The 22,076-nt window shown below is 46.3% G+C and overlaps 2 protein-coding genes across 10 annotated transcripts in view; both read left to right on the top strand.

The window, feature by feature from the left end:
- Nucleotides 1-15,177, top strand: part of CAST (calpastatin) — a 51,097-nt gene extending 35,920 nt beyond the window's left edge. For 6 of the 7 annotated variants that reach the window (XM_057376797.1, XM_057376796.1, XM_057376793.1 and 3 more), the window contains 17 exons: nt 324-422; nt 1,504-1,587; nt 2,211-2,258; nt 4,624-4,728; nt 5,031-5,129; nt 5,490-5,591; nt 6,642-6,725; nt 7,225-7,272; nt 7,433-7,531; nt 8,061-8,159; nt 8,906-9,007; nt 10,240-10,332; nt 10,828-10,881; nt 11,271-11,360; nt 12,242-12,321; nt 13,415-13,481; nt 13,999-15,177. In XM_057376797.1, coding sequence (XP_057232780.1) covers nt 324-422; nt 1,504-1,587; nt 2,211-2,258; nt 4,624-4,728; nt 5,031-5,129; nt 5,490-5,591; nt 6,642-6,725; nt 7,225-7,272; nt 7,433-7,531; nt 8,061-8,159; nt 8,906-9,007; nt 10,240-10,332; nt 10,828-10,881; nt 11,271-11,360; nt 12,242-12,321; nt 13,415-13,472 — 1,344 coding nt within the window. In that variant the 3' untranslated portion in view covers nt 13,473-13,481; nt 13,999-15,177. The remainder of the gene's footprint in view (nt 1-323; nt 423-1,503; nt 1,588-2,210; nt 2,259-4,623; nt 4,729-5,030; nt 5,130-5,489; nt 5,592-6,641; nt 6,726-7,224; nt 7,273-7,432; nt 7,532-8,060; nt 8,160-8,905; nt 9,008-10,239; nt 10,333-10,827; nt 10,882-11,270; nt 11,361-12,241; nt 12,322-13,414; nt 13,482-13,998) is intronic. The other variant, XM_057376795.1, reaches the window with a different exon arrangement.
- Nucleotides 15,178-15,239: 62 nt separating this feature from the next.
- On the top strand, nt 15,240-21,875 carry LOC130579757 (M-phase inducer phosphatase 2-like). Of its 3 annotated transcripts, none has more exons than XM_057376803.1 (11): nt 15,240-17,218; nt 17,428-17,549; nt 17,913-17,964; nt 18,161-18,202; nt 18,489-18,525; nt 18,667-18,765; nt 19,711-19,806; nt 20,173-20,433; nt 20,883-21,016; nt 21,116-21,227; nt 21,445-21,875. In XM_057376803.1, the coding sequence occupies exons 1-11, from the start codon at nt 17,097-17,099 to the stop codon at nt 21,655-21,657; spliced, it is 1,290 nt and encodes a 429-aa protein (XP_057232786.1). In that variant the 5' UTR covers nt 15,240-17,096; the 3' UTR covers nt 21,658-21,875. The 3 variants fall into 3 exon arrangements, with proteins under 3 accessions (XP_057232786.1, XP_057232785.1, XP_057232784.1); XM_057376802.1 differs by having other exon boundaries at nt 18,489-18,765; nt 20,173-20,235; nt 20,335-20,433; XM_057376801.1 differs by having other exon boundaries at nt 18,489-18,765.
- The last annotated feature ends 201 nt before the right edge of the window (nt 21,876-22,076 follow it).

The following is a 22,076-nucleotide window of genomic DNA, read 5'->3' as shown; positions in this document are numbered from 1 at the left end:
TGTAAATAGACTGAGTGTGACCTTACTGTTTTTTGGTTTGCCATGTCAAAGCATATGAGGATTGTGTTACATGACATTGTGACACTGTGGGTTTTGGGGGGATTTTTTTGCTTCCTTTTTTTTTCTTTCTTCTCTCCTTAAGCCATATCTTGACTGAAACTGTGCTAATTCTATCACATAATTTGGTGTTAAGGAAATTGGGTAAAGCCAAAGCAAAATGACCAATCTGGTGCTGGCTTCACATAAGCATAAAAATATGTGAGGTAAAACCCGTGTCAATTTAAAGAAATAATGAAACATTTTGTGCATTTTCTTAAATACAGGAAATTAAAGATGATGCACTGGATGCTCTTCTTGACACTCTTGGAGGACCTGAACCTGAACCTGAAGAAGATCCTACTCCTGTTGTAGAGGTGTCAGAGGTAACATCTTACTCCTCTTTACCCTGGCTTCCCTGACAGTGTAATCCTGAGTTCTCTTTGTTAGACACTGGACAAATATGTAAAATAACAGGAAAGTGACTTTCGTATCCAAGACCTACAGAATGTGTAGTCTTCCGTGGTTAAGAAAATTAAAAAATTAAGAGTCTCAGGTGGATAGAGGTAGAGTAGAACGTAGTAAGATGGTCTGTAAAATGATAATCATATAATTTGTTTGCTTATGCAAGCAAACATATATACACACATATGTGCATGCACTGGTAGATACAGTTCTGTTTGGGTTTTTTCCCCTGCACTGTGTACTATTTATAGCAAGCTTTCATTTTGGATATATTTGCTGTTTGATTTTTAATGTGTGTGTGCTCCTTTATTTACCAAACTCCATTATATTTCTAATTTGAGTCTTGGCCTTTCACTATCTTCTGAAAGTTTTGTTTTTCCTCAACAGACAGAATTTAAACAGTAACCCTGTGTTTGCATGCTAACTTTTATTTTTTAGTTTAGTTTTGCAAACTTGCCTACAACCATAATTACAGCTCAGAGCAAACAAATGRCAGGGAAATAGTGAAAAACCTCCTGTTGATGAGCTCAATTTTGACAAAAAAAGAGCTTTTTGTATAGCAGATCTAGTGAGTCTGCACTTTCAGATAACTTAGTGGATGCATTTCATCGTGAAGGAAGCCCAGAAAATCAAAAGTTTTGTTTTCGTGCAAGTGATGGAAAAWGGTGCAGAATTGTGGCTTGTGTAATTCAGAGTGCTGAAATGGAAAAAAACCTGAGAAATTTGTACACACAAAAAWTCTGTAGGTGCCTGTCACACAGATAGAGCTCCAAATACTGTCTTAAGTTTTTTAGGATTTAAAATAATTTAGCTGTATTCACCACAGACATCTGACAGGGATAAACTGAGGGATTTTAGTATCTTGTTACATGGAATAATTTTATGCCATGCCAGTTCTTCTACACACAGTAAGCTGGAGAATCATGATAGTGAAGTTGTGTGTTTTGAGTTTCTATTTTAATTCCTTTAAGTGTTTTTTTCCCCCTATTCTTTCTTTTTAAGGCAAAAGCCAAAGAGAAAAAGGAACAAAAGGTTGGAGAGCGTGATGATACAATACCTCCAGAGTACAGGTTAACTCCAGAGTTGGTAAGCTTTTCGTATCTCAATTGCTTTGTAGGTAGGGCATTGTATCTGACACTTTATTTCATCACAGAGAGGGAAAGAACTTGTATTTAATCAACAGCTTTTTCCTTGGTGACTTCTGTACCTCTGATTTCCTCCTCATCCTTTGTGGCACTACTGCTTTTTCCAGGCATTCTGGGCAAAGATCTGTTCTTACCAAGTCACCCATTCGTTCTTGAAGAGTGGCATTTCTTTTTTCTGATATTAAATCTCATAATTGTAAAATCTGTCCCTTTGCAGAAGTGCTCTTTGGTATCACTTTGTAATGTAATCTTGAAACACTATAGTAAAATGATGGGAAAATTGCAGCTTTTTTTTTTTTTTTTTTTTTGGCTTGCCACTCAAAGTGGTGGAGATTAGCCAAAACAACCTCAGAGTACTTTTTGGTCTTTTGTATTGTGCTGACATCATATTTGCTTTTTTGATCTACTTACCTGGCCATGTAAAAATTGCCCATTTAGGGGAATTCCTGTCAGTGATTTAATCTGGTATATGTAATTTACTTCACATTATTTTGCTGGTGACTACTGAGTATGGCACTTCCTGTAACAAYAGTAAAATGTCAATAATACTTATTTTACTTCTAGGATAAAGATGGAAAACCAATATTGCCAAAGCCTGAAGAAAAACCAAAGGTTAGAAAACTGACAATATTATAGGAGTGTGGCTAGATAACCTGTTTTSTCCCTCTCTGTCATCACTTCTCTCTGTGCCACGATGTAAGTCTCTAGGTCTGCTTGTGTGTTTTAACTTCCTTGCACAAAACCTGCTGGTCAGAAGCATCAAATGGAAGTTGGTTTTATGGAAATTCACTTACCTGTGAATGAAGAGCTCATATAAAGAAAATGTTTAGAGAGTACCAAGATCGCAGAGAGTTAAAAAAATCAGTGCTGACTCAAAGGAAAACTGTGGGGGAAGTTAGTGTAAAGTATTCTGTAAAGAATTAAAGTATATCTGTTGGAGTTCTTAAGGACAGAGAGAGATGAAACAGGAAAATCTTTTGTTTTCTTGACAGTTTCCTCTTGTTAGTGATCAAATATAAAGGAATGTCACTGGAAAGAAGAAAAAAAWGCTGCTGTGGACATTTTTCTGATCACAAAAGCAACTTGGACTTTGCAAAGAGTATCCATCTTGGCCTAGAAAGTGCAAGAGAGCGTTAAAATATTGAGAGTTGCAAAGATCAGTTTTAAAGGCACAGGAAGAAAGCAAAGGAGCTGTGCACTGGAGAAACTGAGGGCACCACTTTGGAAATACTGTGAGTTGAGGAGTGCTGCCAAAAATTGGAAAAGCACAGGAAATCTTCGCTCTCCTGAAGCGAGTGTGAAAGYCAGGACCAGTTTAAGTGAGAATGACTCTGCTGTGCCTTCCGAGCAGAAATGTGAAGTCATTCCTATTATTCAGGGTTGAAGTGTSGGGAGGGGAGGAATGAGAAGGCAGTGATGGAAAAAAAGACTTTTGGTCTCTAAAAATGTTTATGTCAGGTCTCAAGACATTGGAGTGTGTTTGAGTGGTGGATGTGTGAGAGCTGCACAGAAGGGAATTCCTGCCAAGCATGTCATGAGGAGAAAAAGAGAGCAGGTCTGCTCTGGGGGAAGAAGGCTTTACTGCCAGGAGATAAGCCTCAGGAGATAAGCCTTCATGTTCCACACAGAGCTCAAAGAGATAGCACACATGAAAAGCTCCAAAAGAGAACATAAGCTAAAGGGGGTTTGTTTACAGCTGGGCTAAAGTCCTGTAGAAAACCAGGGCAGAACATAAACTCAGAATTATGCCAGAAGGTTGTTAAGTGGTTACTAGAAAAATAGGTATTCCCATGCTCTTCCACCTCTCTAGGTGGGAGGCACAAAAATGATTGAATCCTTGTTCTGTAGTTGAATCATGGGAATATCAGGCATAATTTCTGATATCATTTCTCAGCACCTCTTTATTATAAGCACCACCTTTAAAGGAGGTGGTTTTGAGCAAGGTGTGTTCACCAGTACTCCTGCGGAACCACCACTGATATTTAGATCAGTGAAACCAAAATCAGCAAAATGAAAAAGGCARTGTAAATAGCTGGAAACCATCAGTCACTTGCAGTTCTTTTGTGATTTCTGGTGAAGGATTTCAGCTAGGGTTTGTCTTGCTTTGGGCCTCCACTCTGCAAAGTTTAAGTACATTCAGTGGCATTACTTTTGTGAAGAAAGGTTATTACCTAAGTGCCTTTTTTTAGGGTCTGAAGGAGGATTCCAGGCATTTTGAAGAGTGGTGYTCCACGTGTTGAGACACTTTATAAACAATTTGGGGAAGGGAATGAGAGAGGGATTTCTCCTTCAGAAATGTCATTTTAGCACTATGAGTCTGCACCGAAGCTGTTAAGTTTAATGCAGCAGGTGAATGGCCATCACTCCTAGCAAAGATTTAAACATTTAGCTGTGAAGAGTAGTTGGTGGAATTGTAGGATCATCAGGTGTAGAGATGTATGGATTTCAGAGGCCTAGTTCACATAGTGTCAGGGGATTGTAATAGGTCACTCACAGCAGGAAACTAAAACTGTATTTTTTTTCACTAAAACATGCAGTGAAAACCACTGAGCCTCAACAGTCAGTGGACAAGCTAAGGGAACTCTCAGGGAGCTGTACTTCTGCTAGTGGATACTAGCATTTTCTTCCTAATTAAGAGGTTGTATTTTCCTTTTCAGCAGCCCTGTAAACAGTCTTGAACATGATATACCTGGTTCTCTGTATTGTGTTTTGTATTATGTGTACAGTTTACTACATTATATTGACTTTCAAACATAACAAAGTAACTGATTTATTTCAAATTGTGTTTTTCTTGATTTTATGCGCTCCAAAATTAATGCTGTTTTGCTGCACATAATTGTGAAAGGTTGTTTCAGTGTAGGCTGCAGATGTTTCCCTGCTTTCTGAGCAGCTAAAGTACAGCTCTTGAAAAACTAAATTAAAAAARCAGTGAGTCACCTTTGCTACATATGTCTTTTTCTTTCTTTTTTTTTTGCAGCCTTTGAGCGAATCTGATCTTGTTGATGAATTCTCAAAGGACTTTGCCTCCCCTGCACAGCCTACAGTACAACCCAAAGCACCAAAACCCTGCAGCATATCCAAAGTATGTCTTTCTGGGTCCCTGGAGAAGCTGACTCTGATAGTTTTGCTAAGACTGGGTTGTGCTACTCTTCTTTCAAGAAAAAACATTTTCTTCTCTTCTTGTTTTACCCTCCCTGTTGCCTTTAGTGGAACGTGTGCTATTGGCATTCAGCTCTTCACTAAGCATCTTCTGCCTTTAAATTTAGACTTCTCTTTCTCGTTTAGTACTATATTTAGAAAGAAAGAAAGAAAAAAAACATTTAACTGGCACATTTTGTGTTTCTAAGCATRTTCAGTAAAACAGTGTAAATTCTTCTGTTTCAGAAGCCATCGGGCTCTGTGTCTGTGGCAAAAGCCACTGAGGATAAAGTGGTCCCTCGTGCCACAGCTTGCACTGTGCAGTCTGCAGCTCCCAAGTCTTCAGTAAGTAACAGAGCCACTTCAGCTGGAGTTAAAGCAAAACTCAGTGTTTCATCTATGGAATGGCAGGGGATGTTGTCAGGATGCTAATTTCAAAATTGCAAGTTCTTCCTGCACAGTSGTAACCCACAAAGGCTGAGTGCTTCACAAAAAAAACCAAACAAAACAACAAAAAAAAAAGAAGCCAAGTCAAGCACAAACAGAATGGTCAGTGACCTTTCCCATGGAGGAAGGAAAACTGATGGTTCTTGTGGTCTCCTCTAGCTCTTCCTGCCCTAAAGGGATGATGTTTGTGAACCTAAGAGGGAAAAAAAAMCAGGTTTCTTCATCTCCAAACTGAGAATTATTCTTTGCCCTGTACAGGTTGGTCCTGTAGCAGATGAAGCACTGGAAGCCTTGTCCAGTAGCCTAGGAAAGATGGAGCCTGATCCAGATGAGAAAAAGCCTGTTGTGGACAAAGTTAAGGTATAGAAAAAAAATCAGACCTCAAAAAATAGACTGTTGATATAATTATGTTCAATGTTACCCGATTTCCTCAGGTTACAAACAATGTAGACACAGTATTTTTACTTTCTTTCAAAAAACAAAATGTATTGTTGAAACCAGTTCTGTTGTGCTTAGGAAGTACGAGCARGATTTCAGCACAGTGAATACACTTTATAATTCTGACTGTTTCAGTGTAGCAGTTCCCTCAGTTTCTGTGGGAAAACATAGTTTCCATGGGAAACTGTGCTTTTGTTGTATCTTTCTGCTGAACTGAAGCAGAATTAAGATCCACATCAGGGGKAGCAGAGTGTGGTCCTTTTTCTGAAGGAAACAAATTTATGATGAGGGGTTTCAATTAATAATTAYGCACGAAACTTAAAGGTTTATATATTTAAATAGGGAGCCATARATAAGTCACTGAAATCCTGTGTAAGGGAATGTTGTTCACAGGCACAGTCTGAATGTCACTATATCCCACCTTGATCCAGATGGATTTGGCTGGAGTCAGAAACCAGAAACTGGAGTCAGAAACCAGCCCTTCTGGTGGCTGGAATTGTGTCAGGCAGAAGTTCCTGAAGTTGTCTTCAGTYTCTTTTCTTAGCTGGCATTTTTCCAACGTAATTTGTGTGGGGATAATAATTTTTGAAGTGGACTACAGATTTCACTGTTCAGCCTTCCTTTTCATGCAGCCCAGACAGATGTTGAGTAGATCTCAAAAAAAAAAAATCAAGAATTAAGACTCAGAGGTGTTGTTTTTGTTGTTGGTCCASTCATGTCTATTTACCTACCTCTGCTAGCTTCATTGAATTAGGTTGAGCCTGATAGACAGAGGAAGAAATAGGCAGAGGAGTKGATGTTTTCTCAAGAAAAAATGCTTTCTTTTAATTTTATTTTTTATCTGGTGGTTGGATTGAAAGAGAAAGACCAATTTGAATCAGAAGATTGAAGTCTGAGTGCTTGCTCATGTGCATTTCTGCTGGGCTGTAGTCAGTTGTTTTYCTTACTGTGATTTCTGTTTTGCCTTCACAGGAGAAAACCAAAAAGGAGCAACACAAAAAACTGGGTGAAGAAGAAGAAACGATTCCTCCAGAGTACAGATTAGCAGAAGCCAAAGTAATTTATTTACCATGCTGTCTTAGTCTTGCTTCCTTTTCATTCCTCAGAACAAGTGGATAAAAACTGAGGCTCCCGTTTCATTTTGAAACACTGATGTCTTAGTTCAGCCATTTCTATAGTATGTAAAAATTCCACTTTTAGTTCCCAAATATCTGACATCTATCACTGGATGTCTGCATGGGCATGGAAGTGATTTTGTTGCAAATACCTACAGATTAATAATTCTGTCTGAGATCATTGTGCTAGAGTGTTTCAGCAGCCTCTGGTCTTTCAGAACTAAATAAATTGTGATGGGTTCAAGCTGTTACAAAAGCCCAGGGACCTGAATGTTTTAAGAAGCATCTTGAGTAGCAGCGGTAGATGCTTTAGAGGCTGCTGGTTGAATCCCTGCCCCGTGTAACATTTTCTGTTGCTCAGGGGATGTTCTCAGAATGCTTGTATTGTACTCTCATTTAAGGACTGATTGGTGTAATGCTAGGGATTTTTTATTTTGTAGGACAAAGATGGAAAATCACTCCTACCAAAACCAGAAGAAAAGTCACAGGTAAAAAAAGTGACCATTTCAAATAACTGTTTAATTTGTGACTTTCTTACCAAATCTCGAGCAGGGTTACGCAGTGTTCAGTTGGAAAATGGACTGTGTTACCTTTTCACTTTTTAAGAGATGAAGAGATTTACAATCTTCTTTTTTTTCTCTTCAACAGCAGCCTATGAGTGAAAATGATCTTTTAGAGGGTTTGACAGCAGGATTTTCCAGTTCTCCATCACCACCTGAACCATTACCTACATCAACTGTACCAAAGGTAAGTATATTAGATGTCTGAAAATTGGTTTTATTTTCAAGTTGTTTGACTAATTGGAACATTTTGTATGTTTTCCTTATGTGAAGTTCCTTAAATGAAATCCARTAACTAAAAATTTAAAATACTTCTTGCAGTTAGTTACTAGAAGAGCAAGACTTTTAAAAAACAAACAAAAAATCAGTTAAGTTGTGTGACTTGGTTTTGTTTTTTTTTTAATAGTTGGTTGCCTAGATAGTCCTTTGCAGCTGATGATTTTAGAAGTGTTTCTTGGGAATATTAGATGGGCTGGGTGAAGTCTTAGTTTTTGTGGAGTTGTTTTAACCTTTTAAAACTTCAGCTGTKGCGAGATTTAACCCAGTGGTTTAGAGGGAGGAACAAACTGAGATGAGGGACAGCTGCACAGTCTGGGGGGTGTTTTAATCTGAAATAAGCAAAGATCCTAAGGAAAATGAAATCCTTAATTGTGTGGGCGCTGTGTGGAGTCTGATRAGTGCTTTCCTTTCGTCCCCTGTGTGTCCTGTGCTTCCAGAAATCCAAGGAGGGTGCCAAGCCCGCGGGTTCCTCAGATGTGATCACTGCTGCTACGGTTTCCTCAGTGCACTCAGCAGCTCCTGCACCTTCTACCTCAGTAAGAAACCTCTCCTGTGCATCTTCACCCCAAAATGRGGGGCTGAGTAGTGAGGAGGGGTAGCAGCATGGTCAGAACAGTTTTRTCACTGTGGACTGTTGCAAAATTTAATCATTTATTGCTAAAAATGGCTATGGAAAGGAACAAAAATAGTGCCCTGGGGGAAAAAGAAAGAAAAAGGAAAAAGAATGAGTGAACATTCCATTCTCAGCAGATGTCCACAGGCAACACCATGACCTCCTTTGAATACCAGGCGAAGTTTCTTCCCTGGTATTTATTGCGGTGCTGCATACAAGTTTTGATCCATGCAGAGCAATCTTCCCCTGGTGTTCCCAGCCTGGTTTGGAAGGGGAATATAAAGCTCCCCCTGCCTGTGTTGGCCTTAAGGGCATTTTTTCTATCCAGGTTTTGGATAAAATTGCTAAACAAGTGGCAATTGCCAAACAATCATTGCCAAACAATTGCTAATAATTTTATAGATCTRTTCTCATTACAGCAGCTAGGCTTATTTATGACAAAAGAAAATCATTAGAATAAATTCCATAAGCCCTTCTTGAATTTATGTTTTCTGTGGGTCTGAATATTCTGTATTTTTTCCCCAGCTATTGCACTACACTTCAATTACAAATGGAGAGCTGTTTGTTCACTCAAATTGTACAGTTCACCAGCCAGTACTTATAATAGATTGATTAATTAGATAATTTTTGCAGTAGATCTGCTTTCACAAAGTATTTCCATTTTGTTAGGGWGGAAAAGAGATGGATGAAGCCTTGGATCTCCTGTCTGATTCCCTGGGAGAGAGGGAACCTGACCCTGATGAGAACAAGTCAGTTGTGGATAAAGTAAAGGTAACAAAAGTCATTCTGWAATTTGAGCAGTCTGGGGAGAGGGAGGATTGGGATGGAGTAAACCAAATCAACAAAAAAAAGCCCCACCAAACCTCTCAAAATCTGTAATAGTTCTCATATATTCACAGGAGTATATGGCATGGGGACTTTAGGTGTTGTAAGGATAAGRTTAAAGGAAAAAAAAATCCATGTTCTTACAAATAGGTATATCAATCACTCCTCAGTCATCTGGATTATTTGTGTGTTCTGTGAARAATGTTAATTTGGTTAATATACTTTGGCCATGTGGAGGCAAATTGAAATGTTACAGGAGATTTTAAATAATTTTAGTTGAATGCCTTTCATTGCCATTGTTCTCATCATTTTTTGGGTGTCTCCTCAGGCCTGAGTTTCTAAAATTGGTTTTCTGGCCCTCTTTTTGTCAAGCTTTGACTTCTATGACCACAGATATCAAGTCCATTTAATGAGTCACTGTTTAAACTTCCCTGGTTTTCCTGGTTTTGTTTCATTTASTCTTTAATAAAATCCTATGAAGACCCTTGTTCTAATAAGAAAATYAATATCTACATAATAGTAATAATAGTGGTAATAAATTGTAATCTGAATACCTAAGGTGAAGTACGTAAAAACAAAACCACCACATGCTGCCTATCAATAAGTTTAGACTGGAATATCGAAGGGAGTTTCTGTTTCCAGATCAGGTGGAAATTGTTGCTGCCTTAGGAATAGATTTATGCAGTTTGGGTAGCACATGAGTACCTGATGTGTGAGATCTCAGCAGCTCCTCTGCTTCAGTGGGGTTGTAGAAGCCCAGCTGTGTTCAGGTATTGTTTTTTACAAAGATATAGACAATGCTTAGATTTAAAGTTTACAAAAAAAAATTAAAAGGAAAAAAAGAAAATAGAGATCCTTAAAATGTCTGCATTAACACACACAAAAATGTTCCTCAGTAGTCAGCTTAAAAAACATCCTTGTGACGCTCTGTGTGGCATGTTTCTGGTATGCTGCCAAAACTCAGAGCAGCATAAGCTGAAAGACAAATGTAGTTTTAAAACTTTCAGGCATGCAACATGCTTCTTAGTGAAATGAATAAATGGGGATTTTTCCCAGTAGGTTTAAAACTTTAAAGTGAAAAAGCCCATCTGTCCTAAGTCTGATATGCCTTCTGACTTATTAATTGTTAATATTTCTAATATGGATATTAAAGTTATTAAAAACCTAAATGGTTTCAGGAAAAGGCTAAATCTGAACACAGAGACAAACTTGGAGAGAGAGATGAAACAATCCCTCCTGACTACCGAAAACTTCTGGAGTCAGGTGAGCAGGTAAGGAAAAGCCTCCCTGGTTTTTATTTGCAGCACTGGAAATTTGGGTATGTCTGAGCCAGTCTGTCCTCTTTGGAATTACAAGTTGAATAAGTGAGTGTCTGTACTCATGGGTTAAACATGGAAATATCCTACAATGAGAGTAGCTCCATCCTTGCATGCTTATAAGGCAAAAAACAAAAGGGGGGNATTGTGCAACTCAGCATCATGTAGTACAGAGTGAATTATCTTTAACAATCCAGAACAAAACACCATGATTGCTTAGAAAGACCAAAAAGCCTCCAAAAAACAAAAGGGGGGGAAAAAAGGAGTTTTGTTCTTGTTTTGGGTTTGTTTTTTTTTTTTTTGGGCAGTCTGAGCAAATAAATCTTTGAACTACTAAAGCTATCCTCTCAGAATGGTACAGCTTCCTTGGAAATGTGCCGTATGTAAATACTTGTGTTATGAAACTAATTTGGCCAATGCAAAATGAGAATGTGCTTTTTTCTTCCTAAGAGTAAACCAGCAAAGCCGACAGCAAAGGATGACGTGAAGCACAAAGAGCAGAAGGTAACATTTGTGATGGGGCTTATTGAGGATTTTTTTTATATACATGACATTTATTCAGTGCTTTTTCATGCTGTGGGCTCTGATTTTGTTTCAAAGTTGGGTCACTGTAGAATTAAGGGGTGATTCATTGCAAATAGTCATAGATGCAGGAAGTAACAGAAACAGTGTGGACAATAAAAYTTCATGAGGAGTTACTTCACAATAAATGCAGTTTTATGTACAAGTGCACTATGAATGTTCAGGAAATGAAGCCTTTTGACATCTCTGCCATATGTGTAGAGTTTGTTCAAGAAAGGGATAATTAAGCYGACATAAATTCCTGAACCAGTAATTTGACTGTGGTGAGTTGGGTTGTACATGCTGTGACTTCAAAATTAAAATTATTGCAGAAACCTACGGATGACAGTGCAGCTATTGATGCCTTATCAGGTGACTTTGATACTTGTGCAAAGCCTCCTGCTACACCCCAGCACTCAAAGGTAGGACATTTTCTGCTAATAGCTCACAACATAAACAGTTTTTCACGACTTACTTTTCTTTGCAGTCACTCAGTTTAGGTTTACAGGAAGGCTGTCAAGGTGCAGGGATTGTTTTACCACTGCAGTGGAAGTTGGATGCATTTTGCTATACGTTCTGTATTCTAAATATTTGGAAGAAGGAAGGTTTGTGGTAATTAGAGCCTTTTGAAGATGTAAGCTGAGCAGAGAAATATGGTAACAGTTTTTGTACAGATGAAAATGTCCAAAAACTGCAGAGAAGCAGAGAAACCTTTCTTCAATAAGAGGGACTGCACAGCAGTGGTTGTAGGCTGGAGCTGAGACAGAATTCAGGAGGGTTTTGTGGAGAGAAAAGTTCTGTGGGAGCAACAAAGACTTCTAGATATGTTAGGGAAAACACTAGAATTGACAAGAAAGACTCAGAAGGGATGGACTGGAAAGGCCTTGCAGTGAGAAAAGGAGTGGCAGCTTTGAAACAGGCGTTCAAATCAGCTGTGATTCCCAGGAGGAAAGAGCTGTGCTCCCAAACAGGTCTTCTGGACCCTGCAGTGCTTCCCCAAGTGCTTCCCTGGGCACAGAATCCTCAGGCAGCTGAAGGCAGGACCATGGGAGTTTCAAATGCTGCTTCCTSTGCTTATGAACTCCAGAGCTGAATTTGCTGCTGCTGCAGCAGCATTATTGCTCTGGAGTAAATACAAAATCTGCCCATCTGTACCAGGTTTTTCTGAGGGGCAGTCTCCAGCCAACACAGCCTGTGTTGCTGCCAGCCACATTCAAAAAAAAATGTTTTGGCAAATGCCAAAGTAGGAGCCACCAGTGCTGTATTCTCCTTGTAACTGTAATTATTCTTTTTTTCTTTGGAGTGTAGGACAAAAGTGGAAAGGAAGCTACGACCACGAAACCGAGCTCAAAGGACAAAGGAAAGCCCAGAGACCCTAAAAAGGTACAAACATGTATTTATAGCGTGGGGGTCAGCTGGATTTTGGATGCTTATTACAGGGTTCTTGTTTTGGGGAGAGTTTTGCATCAATAGATTGAACTTGATCCATATCTGTAAACATGCACATAGGAGAAAGGCTCCTGTCTATTTCAAGGGAAATTAGTGATAAGCAGAAGCAAAAAAAAAAAAAAGTATCTTCAAACAGAGTGTGGTCTTCTGAGGGGGACTCAGTGCCTGCTCCACAGCTTCTCCTTCCCAGATTTGTTGATTTAAGAGTCCCACTTTGCATGCCTATAGCTGCCTTGGGCAGAATCCCCACCACTTCTCTCATTTCTTGACAGTTTTGAGTAATAGCATCCTAAAAGTACTCCTACAACCACAGCCAGATTCCCCAATTATGATAATAACTTACTTTTCAAAATGAATGAAGACCTACRTATTTTCATAAATCAGTATGCAGAATTAATACGGTGGGGAAAGGCAGGCAGCTGTTCGTAATTTCAGAAGAAAGGGAAGCTGTGGCAGGGTGGGAAAAGATGAAAAGGRTTGCTTGGTCTTTGTTATCCAGAAGTACAGAAAATGGATTCAGGTTAGGGTGAAATTTGTTCCATCATGTTGTTCTCACACAGGACATGTGCAGGTGGATGCCTGAATTAGCTGATTGAATCTGCTCTGAAAATTTCAGGTGTCAGTGATGGGATTTCTTATTGTTATTATTAAATCACCACAGGTGCATTTTGTGTGACCACAGAATTGACTTGCAATTCTCARTGTAAAATTGGGGAGTGTCCTTATCTCCTCTTCAGGAGGATGTTCTGAGCTGTGACCTGATCACTAGTGTGGGTAAAAGGGTGTTGAGGAAGAGGGAATGATGAGGTCAGGCACAGGCCCTTCTTATCTGAAAGAAAGCAATTGATGGTGAAAAGGTGAAAATACTGTTGTACAACAGGAGTCACAAATATTCCTGCTAGGCTTTCTGTATTTCAGGTGCAGATTGTATTTATGTCTGAACTGTGACTCTGATAGAGTGTCTTGTCACTGCCTGATTTCARGTTTTGGCTTGGTTCAGTTTCTCATTGTCTTATCCTCTCGTTAGGCAAAGGGACAGTCCTCCAGCAGCAAATCTGAGAAGCAGAAAACAAGCTAAACATTAACCTCACCAGGTGAGATGTCTTCCTCCCTGTTCCCTGTGCTACCACAAACACAATTCACGCTTGTGGATTAAAGCTGAGTTTTGCTGGCAGTCCTGATCCAGACCAAGACATGGTTAAAGCTTCTGCTAAGACGCAGTGCTTGGGATGACTTTGYACTTCAGTGTCCCCCAGCAGGAAAGGCCTTTTTTCACATCCTTTGTCCATTCAGTTTGTACAGAACTGCTTCATGTAATTAAACTCCTTTAGGCTGGTGGAATTCCAGGCATCCCAAGGTGTGAAGTGCTGCTTCCCTTAGACATTTTCACAGAGTAATGAGAACTGAGCATATTTCAGCTGGGGGTTCTGATCTTTATGATACTGAGCTTGTATCCTTACCTCTGCTCTGGACCCATCTGGAGCAGGGCATCATTAGAGACTTAGTTTCCCAAAATTCTTCCCAGATTTATGTTGTGAATTTTATTTCCAGTTTATAGAAGATGAGCACTCTGACTTTGTTTTTTGTTTTGTTTTGTTTTCTTCGCCCCAGGATCCTGGTGCACTGTGTAAAATGTCTTCTTTCTGCGGGTGGATAATTATTCCTGAAGAACAACAGCTGATGCCGAAAGCACATAGTTATTCTGGGTGGTTTTTGTACAGTGATACTTGCTGGACTTTCTCTCAKTTTTTCTTTCTTTCCAGTAGTAGACTCAGGTGGTTTGTTTCTTTCCCCTGGMAGTTCAGTTTATTAAGACTCATATAGTCTGACTTTTTCTGTAATTTCCTAGAGCATTCAGGGGGAAAGAATGCTTTCTATTTGCAGGAAATATATTGCATCAAGGAAGAGCTATGCCAAAAAAGAAAAAAAGAAAAAAAAAATCTGCAGACTTTTGCACATAATCTCCACATAGTGCCTGTAAATTTCTGAAGAGTTCATATGCGCTAGCATTTTTTAACRTTGCAGTGAATGTATTAAGTATTCTGGAATATGGTGAGCTTTAGTGACCCTCAGCTGGGCTATGCAGCCTTTTGTTTAGGCCATTTCCTGGTGGGAGGCTGCAGGCTGGCTGTGGGGTGGCTAAAAAGTGAGAAACTGGGGATTAGCCGCTTCATCCAGCACGCCTGGACATAAAGCAGTTATTTGGGTTGCTGCCTTTAGATGTAGTTAAAACACACTAGAGCAGGACTACTTTTTTTTTTTTTTTTAATTATTACCATTATTTCCACTTGTATCTGTACTGTTAATCTCATAATTTCAGGAGTCTCCTGGACTGGACAAATAACAAATATAACAGCTTCCAACACACAGAGGGGGAAATACAGGAGGGCACAAGCCTCAGCAGCGATCAAAGTTCAGATCCACGGGCAGGCTCCTTTTTACCTTATTTTGCACTGTTTCTAGTCCTCCTGTTCCTGGCACTCCAGCAGGGAACGCAGGATGGGGCTGAAGGTGTTGCTGCAGGGAGCAAAGCCCCCTTCTCCTGCTCCCTGCGAGGACAGGCACGGCCAGGTGCCTCCCGCCGGTCGGCCACCACCGCCTCCGCGGGTTTCCCTCTGCCTCCCTGCCCCGCAGGACACCCTTCTGCACATCCTGACACTCAAACAGCTCTACCGTGCCTAGGGGTCTGCTGGCAGGGCTGGTGTGGGGGCTGAAGTTGGGGATATTTAGACTCGTGACTGTACTTGCAGTCTGCACCGTGCCACTCCAATAAAGTTTTTAAGGATGCGCTGTGCCGACCCTGGCTTTTTTTAAATGCTGCTGCTGCAGAAGAAAGCCTAGAAGTAATTTTTTAAAAAGCACGCAAACGCTGGCATATTGCATCTAATGTTTGGAAAGTCCCTGCAACATGCAGAATCACAGAATGATCTGGTTTGGGGAAGAACTTTGAGATCATCCAGTCCAACCTGTGASCCATCACCACCTTGTYGATCCCTGAGTGCCATGTCCAGTCTTTCCTTAAACACCTCCAGGGATGCTGACTCCACCACTGTCCTGCACAGCCCCATCCAATGCTCAATCCCTCTCCCTTTATATGTTGTGACACTCCATGAAAGCCCTCAGAAGTTCATCAAGATCCTGCTATGGTTTTTTTTGCCCCTTTTCCTTTGGATTTCAATGCTGSATTATGGTTAAACAAGACCAAATCTAACTTAGGATGGTCACTGTGCMGGGAGGCAGCTGAAAGACGTAAATCACTGAAACTTATTGTGTCCAGATAAAGGCACAATAAATTCACAGGTCCTGAAATACCTGTGTATGAAGTCACATCTCTTCTGTAGGAGGGCTGTATGTGGGAGAACAGGCACATCCTAAATTAAAGGGTGGGAAGAGAGCAATTAGGGGCCTGTGGGGTACCAGGAAGGCCACTTAATTTTCCCCAGAGCTGAGCAGTTAAAAGCAGAAAGCAGAAATGTCAATTACCGCTCATGAAAGAAATAATAACTGCACAAATGGCCACAAACAAAGGCCTGCATCTGAAATCACCTGCAATTTGAGTTTTTGTTGAATTCCCCTTTTGGCTCTTAAAATGTTTTTGAAGCAGCAGTCGTCAGTGCTTGAATAACATAAAATGTCACAGGCATGAGTGACGCACAGCTTTCTCAGAATTCCTGATTTAGATATAAATACATGTATATATAAAAAATGAYGGAAATTAGCCATAAGCACAAGGAAATGGTGCTTCCTGCAGGGTCGTGTCACAGCTGTTGGCCCTTTGCAAAGGAATGGGGTGCTTTTATGACAAATGGATTTGAAGTCCTTGGGCAGGTGTGATCTCCAGGTTGGAGAAAAGGATTAAGACTTTTTTTCCCCCACAGTCTGTAACTCTGTTAAAATTATGTCTGCTTARACACATTCATGAGGAAACTGAGGCAAGTTAGAAGCACAGAGGAAATAAACATCAGGGACTTGKGTCAAGAGCATCTTTGCAAGAGCAAAAAAGTGTCCTTAAGCATGAGTGGCAGTGAGCTGATTTTGATATTTTTTTTATTAAGTTTGGTACAGAAATAAAAGTTTTCGGCAGGTAAACGGTGCAGGCCGTTCACAACTGCCTTTAGGAAAAAGACACTCCACCAGTAAAAAGCCAACCTTCAAGATTTCAACGTTTCTTAAGACTGGATGAGTCACGCGGCGCCATGGCCTGGTTGACAAGGCGGTGTTAGGCCATTAGTTTGTTACCCTGCAGATGGGACACGAGGGCCATCAGTGGTGAGCGAGTGTCCCCTGCAGTGACAAGGTGCGGCCCCGCCACGCGTGGGGACACGGCTGGCCCCGCCCCTTCCAGCCATGGCCACGCCCCCTCCGTGTTTGGCCGCGCGCTAAAACCGCCCCCTCGGCTGCGGCTCCGCGCCCCAGCGCCGCCGCCATCTCTGATTGGCCGGCGGCATGCCCTTGCGGCCAGCGCGGCTTCTGATTGGCTAGGGGTGTCGCCTCGTGCCCGGCGCGGTCTCCCATTGGCTGCAGGTGCCGGTGTTGTTGTTATTCCTGTTACTGTAAACAGGAGCGGGCGGGTGTCACCTGTCACCTGTCGCCTCCTGTCACCTCTCTCACCTCTTGCCTCTTCGCCACTCCTTGCCACCTGTCCCCTGTCCCGTGTCGGCGGCCACTAGCCGGAGCTCGTTCCTCGCCCGCTCGGTCCTGCCCGGGCCATGTCCCTGCGCGGCGGCCGCGGGCTGCCCTGTCTGGCCGACATCTCCCCGCTGCCTTCCCCGGGCACGGCCCCGCTCACGCCGCTGGCGCTGGACTGGGGGGACTCGGCGGGCTCGGACAGGTGAGGCGGTGGCCGGAGGGCTGCTGGAGGCTGTGGCCACCCGCCCCACCGGGGCTCCCCCGACGTGACAGCGCTGCCCCGCGCTGGGGCCGTGCCAAAGCGGGCTTGGACRGGATCCCCTCCTGCATCTCCTGCTCCCGCCCCGCCGCGGGAGGAAGGGGCGAGGGGCACCCGGGGCACTGACACGTCCCCGTCCTGACCACCCGCAGGGACACCCCGAAAAGGGGGAAGCGGGGACTGCCCCTCCCGCGGCTGTGGCACACGCTGCCCCCTGAGCCGGTGGCCTCGGACTGTCCCCGGGACTCCATCTCCTCGCAGCCCACGGATGCAGGTGAGGGGTRGGGCTGCTCCGCCCCACAACCGCCCCCAACCGCCCCTCGGGCCTGGGGTCGTGCAGGGGGTGTCGGAGCGGGATCAGGGATGTGGCGGGGGGCTTGGCCGAGGGGCTGGAGAGGAGGACGAGGAGAGGAGAGCTTCTGGGGAGCTCAAAACTGCATTCCCTGAGGCTCAGCCAGGAGCCGGCCCGGCGGGGAACCTGCTGCGGRCGACGCGCGACATTCCATGGGGACCGGTGCTCCCAGGGGCAGTGCCACCCGCCTGGTGGAGGACAGGAGCCCATCCTGCCCAGAGCCATGGGCTGGGGGCAGGACCGCCATCCCCACACCGGGGCTACCCCTGCCCTTTTTTCCCGCAGGTTTGGGGCCGGATTCCCCCGCACAGCAGAACTCCGCCTCGGTGCACAAAGAGTGAGTGGCTTCCTCTCTGTGTCCTGCGGACATCCCGTGTCCCTCTCYTGCTCTCCCGGGGAGCAGGGCCCGGTCTCAGCCTTGCTGGGAGCTGTGCTGTGACCCCCCGTCTGTGTCCGGGGGGTGACAACCTCCACTGCTTGGGAGGGGACACGGACGTCATCCCCCAGTAACCCCATCTCTTCTCACCCCACAGCTTCCAGAAAAAGATCCCAGAGTCTGGGAGAGCTCTCAAAGAGTAAGTGAAGGGGTTCTGTCCCTGCGGCAAGGCTGTGTCCGTGCCCAGGCTGTCCCTGTCCCAGATCCAAAAGCCAGGCTGTCCCCGTGCCCCTCCTGGGTACAGCTCACTCACTGCTCAGTGCCTGGAGGTGYTTCTGTCCCGGGTCCCTTTGGGGASCTGAGCCCTGGGAGGTCTTACACCACCCTGAGGACCTGGCGATAGAGGTGACAATGGCAGAGGGGTGGGACACACAGGTCCAGGACCCCTGCTGTCGTTTGATCCTTTCCTTTCCCGGCTTTTGCAGCAGGAAGCTCCTCGGACAGAGGATGCCCTCGTCCCCGGTAAGTGCTGGAGGCTGTGCAGGGCTGARCACGGTGAGGCCGGGTCCTGCCGAGTCCCCGGCCGAACTGGGACGAGGAGGATGGAGCCAGGAGAGGCGGGCAGGGCTGTGCAGCACCGCTCATCCCCTGACTGTCCCACAGACATGGCAGCTGGGAGCCAGCCCGGTCCTGAAGGACATCTCCCAGCTCCCGGTGCGCAGAGACAGGGGGCGGCGGCGCCGGAGGGAGCCCGAGGATGAGGTGAGTGGGACAGCGAGACCTAGTGGGGCAGAGGAGGGGCAGAGGGTGCTGCAGGAGGGCTTTGTCCCCAAAAAGCTGCAGAAGCTGGGCCAGCGGAGCCGGCTGCCCGCCGGCCAAGGGGCTGCCAGGAAGGATCCCCGAGCCCCCGCCCCACGTCAGAGCTGCCGCTGAGAGAGGCTGGGGGCTCGGGAGGGCACCGGGGATGGGTGACCCCGGGGCTGCCGCTCCAGCCTTCCCTGGASACCTGKGGGTGCGGGAGATGGACGGGCTGGGGGGTCACGGGGACACCCCGTCTCCAAAACTGGAAGGTGCTGGGAGGCGGATGRACCCTGGGTACAGGATCCGCCCCTTCCTGGGGGTGGGAAGCATCTGGTGGSACTGGCCCCCTTCACCATCTCCCCCAAGTCCCCCCGGCTGCYGCCCTGTCCAAGCCCACCGTGCACCGGGGCACACAGAACCCGGTGACCATGTCCGTGGTGAAGGAGGAGGAGGGAAAGCTGGTACGTGGASGGAGCCCCACATCCCCCTCTTGGGTCTCCAAAGAGGACCCTGGGGTGGGGGCTGGTTGGTGAGCAGCACCAGCGCAGGGTCTTGGGCAGGGGGCGTGGGGCGCTTGCCAGACCCCCAGGCAGCTGCAAGAGCTCTCCCCACAGCGTCCGGGCAAGCGCACCCAGCGCCGGCAGCTCTTCCACTTGCCCTCGGTGCCGGCAGTGTCCCCAGCTCTGTCCCARAGTGGGGACAGCCCTCGGGTAGGGACACCTCTGTCAAAGCCACGTGGCAGAGGACGGTGGCGGGCACTTCTGGCCCGGAGGCGTTGGTGGAGCCGGTGGGTGATGGGGAAGGCGTGGGGTGAAACCGAGCCTGTCCCTGGAGAGACTGAGCTGTGCCCCGGCTCTGCCAGAGCCCCTGCTGACATCTGGGCGTCTCTGCTTGGTGCCTCCACAGGGCGCGGGGCTGGAGCCTTCCAGGTCAGTCCGGCTTGAGGAGATAGAGAACCTGCTGGCCAGCGATGACCCGGAACTCATTGGGGACTTCTCCAAGGTAGGGCCATGAGGATGGGGCAGGTCTGGGGGTGCTGCCCCCCTTATTCTGTAATAGGGACCATCATGAGAACCCTGCACCTCTGCAGAAGCCCAAAGKGATGTCCAAAGGGGACCCTTGCTTGGGGACACGGGGACTCGGGACTGTGACTTCCCACCCTGCAGCCCCTGCGGTGGATGAAGAGCCCCATCACTGCTCCCCTGGTCCAGTTCTGTGCCACAGCCACGTGTCCCCTGGGCAGACTGGCCCCCTCCCCTCCTGGGGAGAAGAGCTGGCCACCGGGGTGGCTTCTGGGCTGGGGGGACAGCTGCCAGCCCCGGGACATGTCCGTGTGATGGGGATGATCCCACAACCTATCTCCTCCAGGCTCACCTCCTGCCGATGGTGGAGGGGAAGGACCCGGCCCTGAAGTACATCTCCCCTGCCACGGTAAGGGGGCTGCAGCCCCTCCCCAGGGGCTGCCTGCCCGCTTCCCCCTCTGCCTGTCCTCCGTTGTCCCCTCCCTTCGGTGACACGCTCCCCCCGCAGCTGGCAGCGGTGCTGACGGGGCAGTTCGGCGGCTCCATCGAGAGAAGCGTCGTCGTGGACTGCCGGTACCCCTACGAGTACGAGGGGGGCCACGTCAAGGTCAGAACCACCCCGTGCCCCCGGGCCGGGAGGAAGGGGGGTGTCCGCACCCCAGCCACCCTCGGAGGTGCTGAGCCCATTACGAGGGGTTGAGCAGTTCACCAGGAGGTGCAGAGACCGCTGCAAAAAGGGTTTAATTGTCCATTTCATTGTCCCCCGGGAACAGTTGAGGTACTSCCCGAACGATAATCAGAGCCTGTGAAAGTGCTGAGCTCCCACAGGAGTTGAGCAGCCCCCCACAGTTACTCAGGGAACCCAGAGGGGTGGAGGAGCCCCCTGAAAAGTGTCAAACAACCTCCTCAAGAGTTGATCCCCGACTGGAAAGAGGAGGGTGATGGTGCCCCAGTGGGCTGGGTAATGGTGCTGGTCTGGAGGGCAGCATCCTTGGCTCCCTGCAGGAAATGAAATGGGAGGCAGAGGGGAACAAGGCGMCTCCTTTCCCTCCCCAGGGCGCTGTCAACCTGCCGCTGCAGCGGGAAGTGGAGGAATTCCTGCTGGAGCAGCCTATCGTGCCCCCGGACGCCAGCAGGAGGGTGATCATCATCTTCCACTGCGAGTTCTCTGTTGAGAGGGGCCCCAAGATGTGAGTGATGGCACGGGGGGCACAGTGGGGYTTGCCAGCCCCCCACACACGCCCGGATCCCCGCACGGGCTGATCCCGTGACCTTTCCCCGTGGCACAGGTGCARATTCCTGCGGGAGAGGGATCGGTCCTGCCACGTGTACCCGCAGCTGCACTATCCCGAGCTCTACGTCTTGAAGGGGGGGTACCGCGAGTTCTTCTTTCAGTTCCCGGTGAGTCCCCGACATTCCCCGCTGTCCCCTCGGTGGCAGAGGACCCGTGCCAAGAGGGCAGGGACTGGGGGGGCACAAGGCAGTGCGGAGACGCAGCTCTGGCTCTGAGCATCCTCGCTGCAATGGGAGAGGATCCCCAGCGCCGGGGCTGCGCCGGGAGGCGCTGGGTTTGGCCCGGGGGCTGCGCTGCGGGGGCTGACGGCGCCGTGGGTTGCAGGGCCACTGCGAGCCCCGGGACTACCGGCCCATGGAGCACCCGGCGTTCAGGGAGGAGCTGCGGCGGTTCCGCGGRCAGCGCCGGCTCCGCGCCGGCCGGCGGGTGCTCTTGGCCGCGGGCGGGACCTGCGAGCGCTCGGGAGTCCCGCAGCGCCCCCGGGGAAACGCCGGAGCTGGGAGCTGTTCCCCTGGCCGGGGATGCGCCTCGACTTAGCCTGGTTTGTCAGGATGGGTTTGAGGTGGAATGTAGTGTTAAGATTGGTTTTGCGTTTGTTTACCCTTATAAATAATTTTGTGTTCGTTTATTACAAACGTTTAGTGTTTCTTTACTGTTATAAATATTTTTATGTTCGTTTATTGCTATGAATATTTTGTGTTAATTTATTGTTATAAATACGTTTATGTTTGTTCATTGCTATAAATATTTTGTGTTCGTTCATTGTTATAAATATTTTTGTGTTTGTTTGTTGTTAGGATTGTTAGTTACAGTCTCTTTTAATAAACTCGGATTGAAGGAGAACAAACCGGGCTCCTGAGCTCTCACTGCCCACACCAGGGCTCTGCGGGGATGGGAGCCCCTGATCTGGGGCTGGGGGGATGCGCAGGCTGGGCTGGAGGGATCTGGGGGCTTGG

Source organism: Malurus melanocephalus, unplaced genomic scaffold (genome assembly GCF_030028575.1).
Source record: "Malurus melanocephalus ecotype Western Australia unplaced genomic scaffold, MMel_1.1 scaffold_291, whole genome shotgun sequence".
Lineage (NCBI taxonomy): Eukaryota > Metazoa > Chordata > Aves > Passeriformes > Maluridae > Malurus > Malurus melanocephalus.
This window is presented reverse-complemented; position numbering and strand designations above follow the sequence as displayed.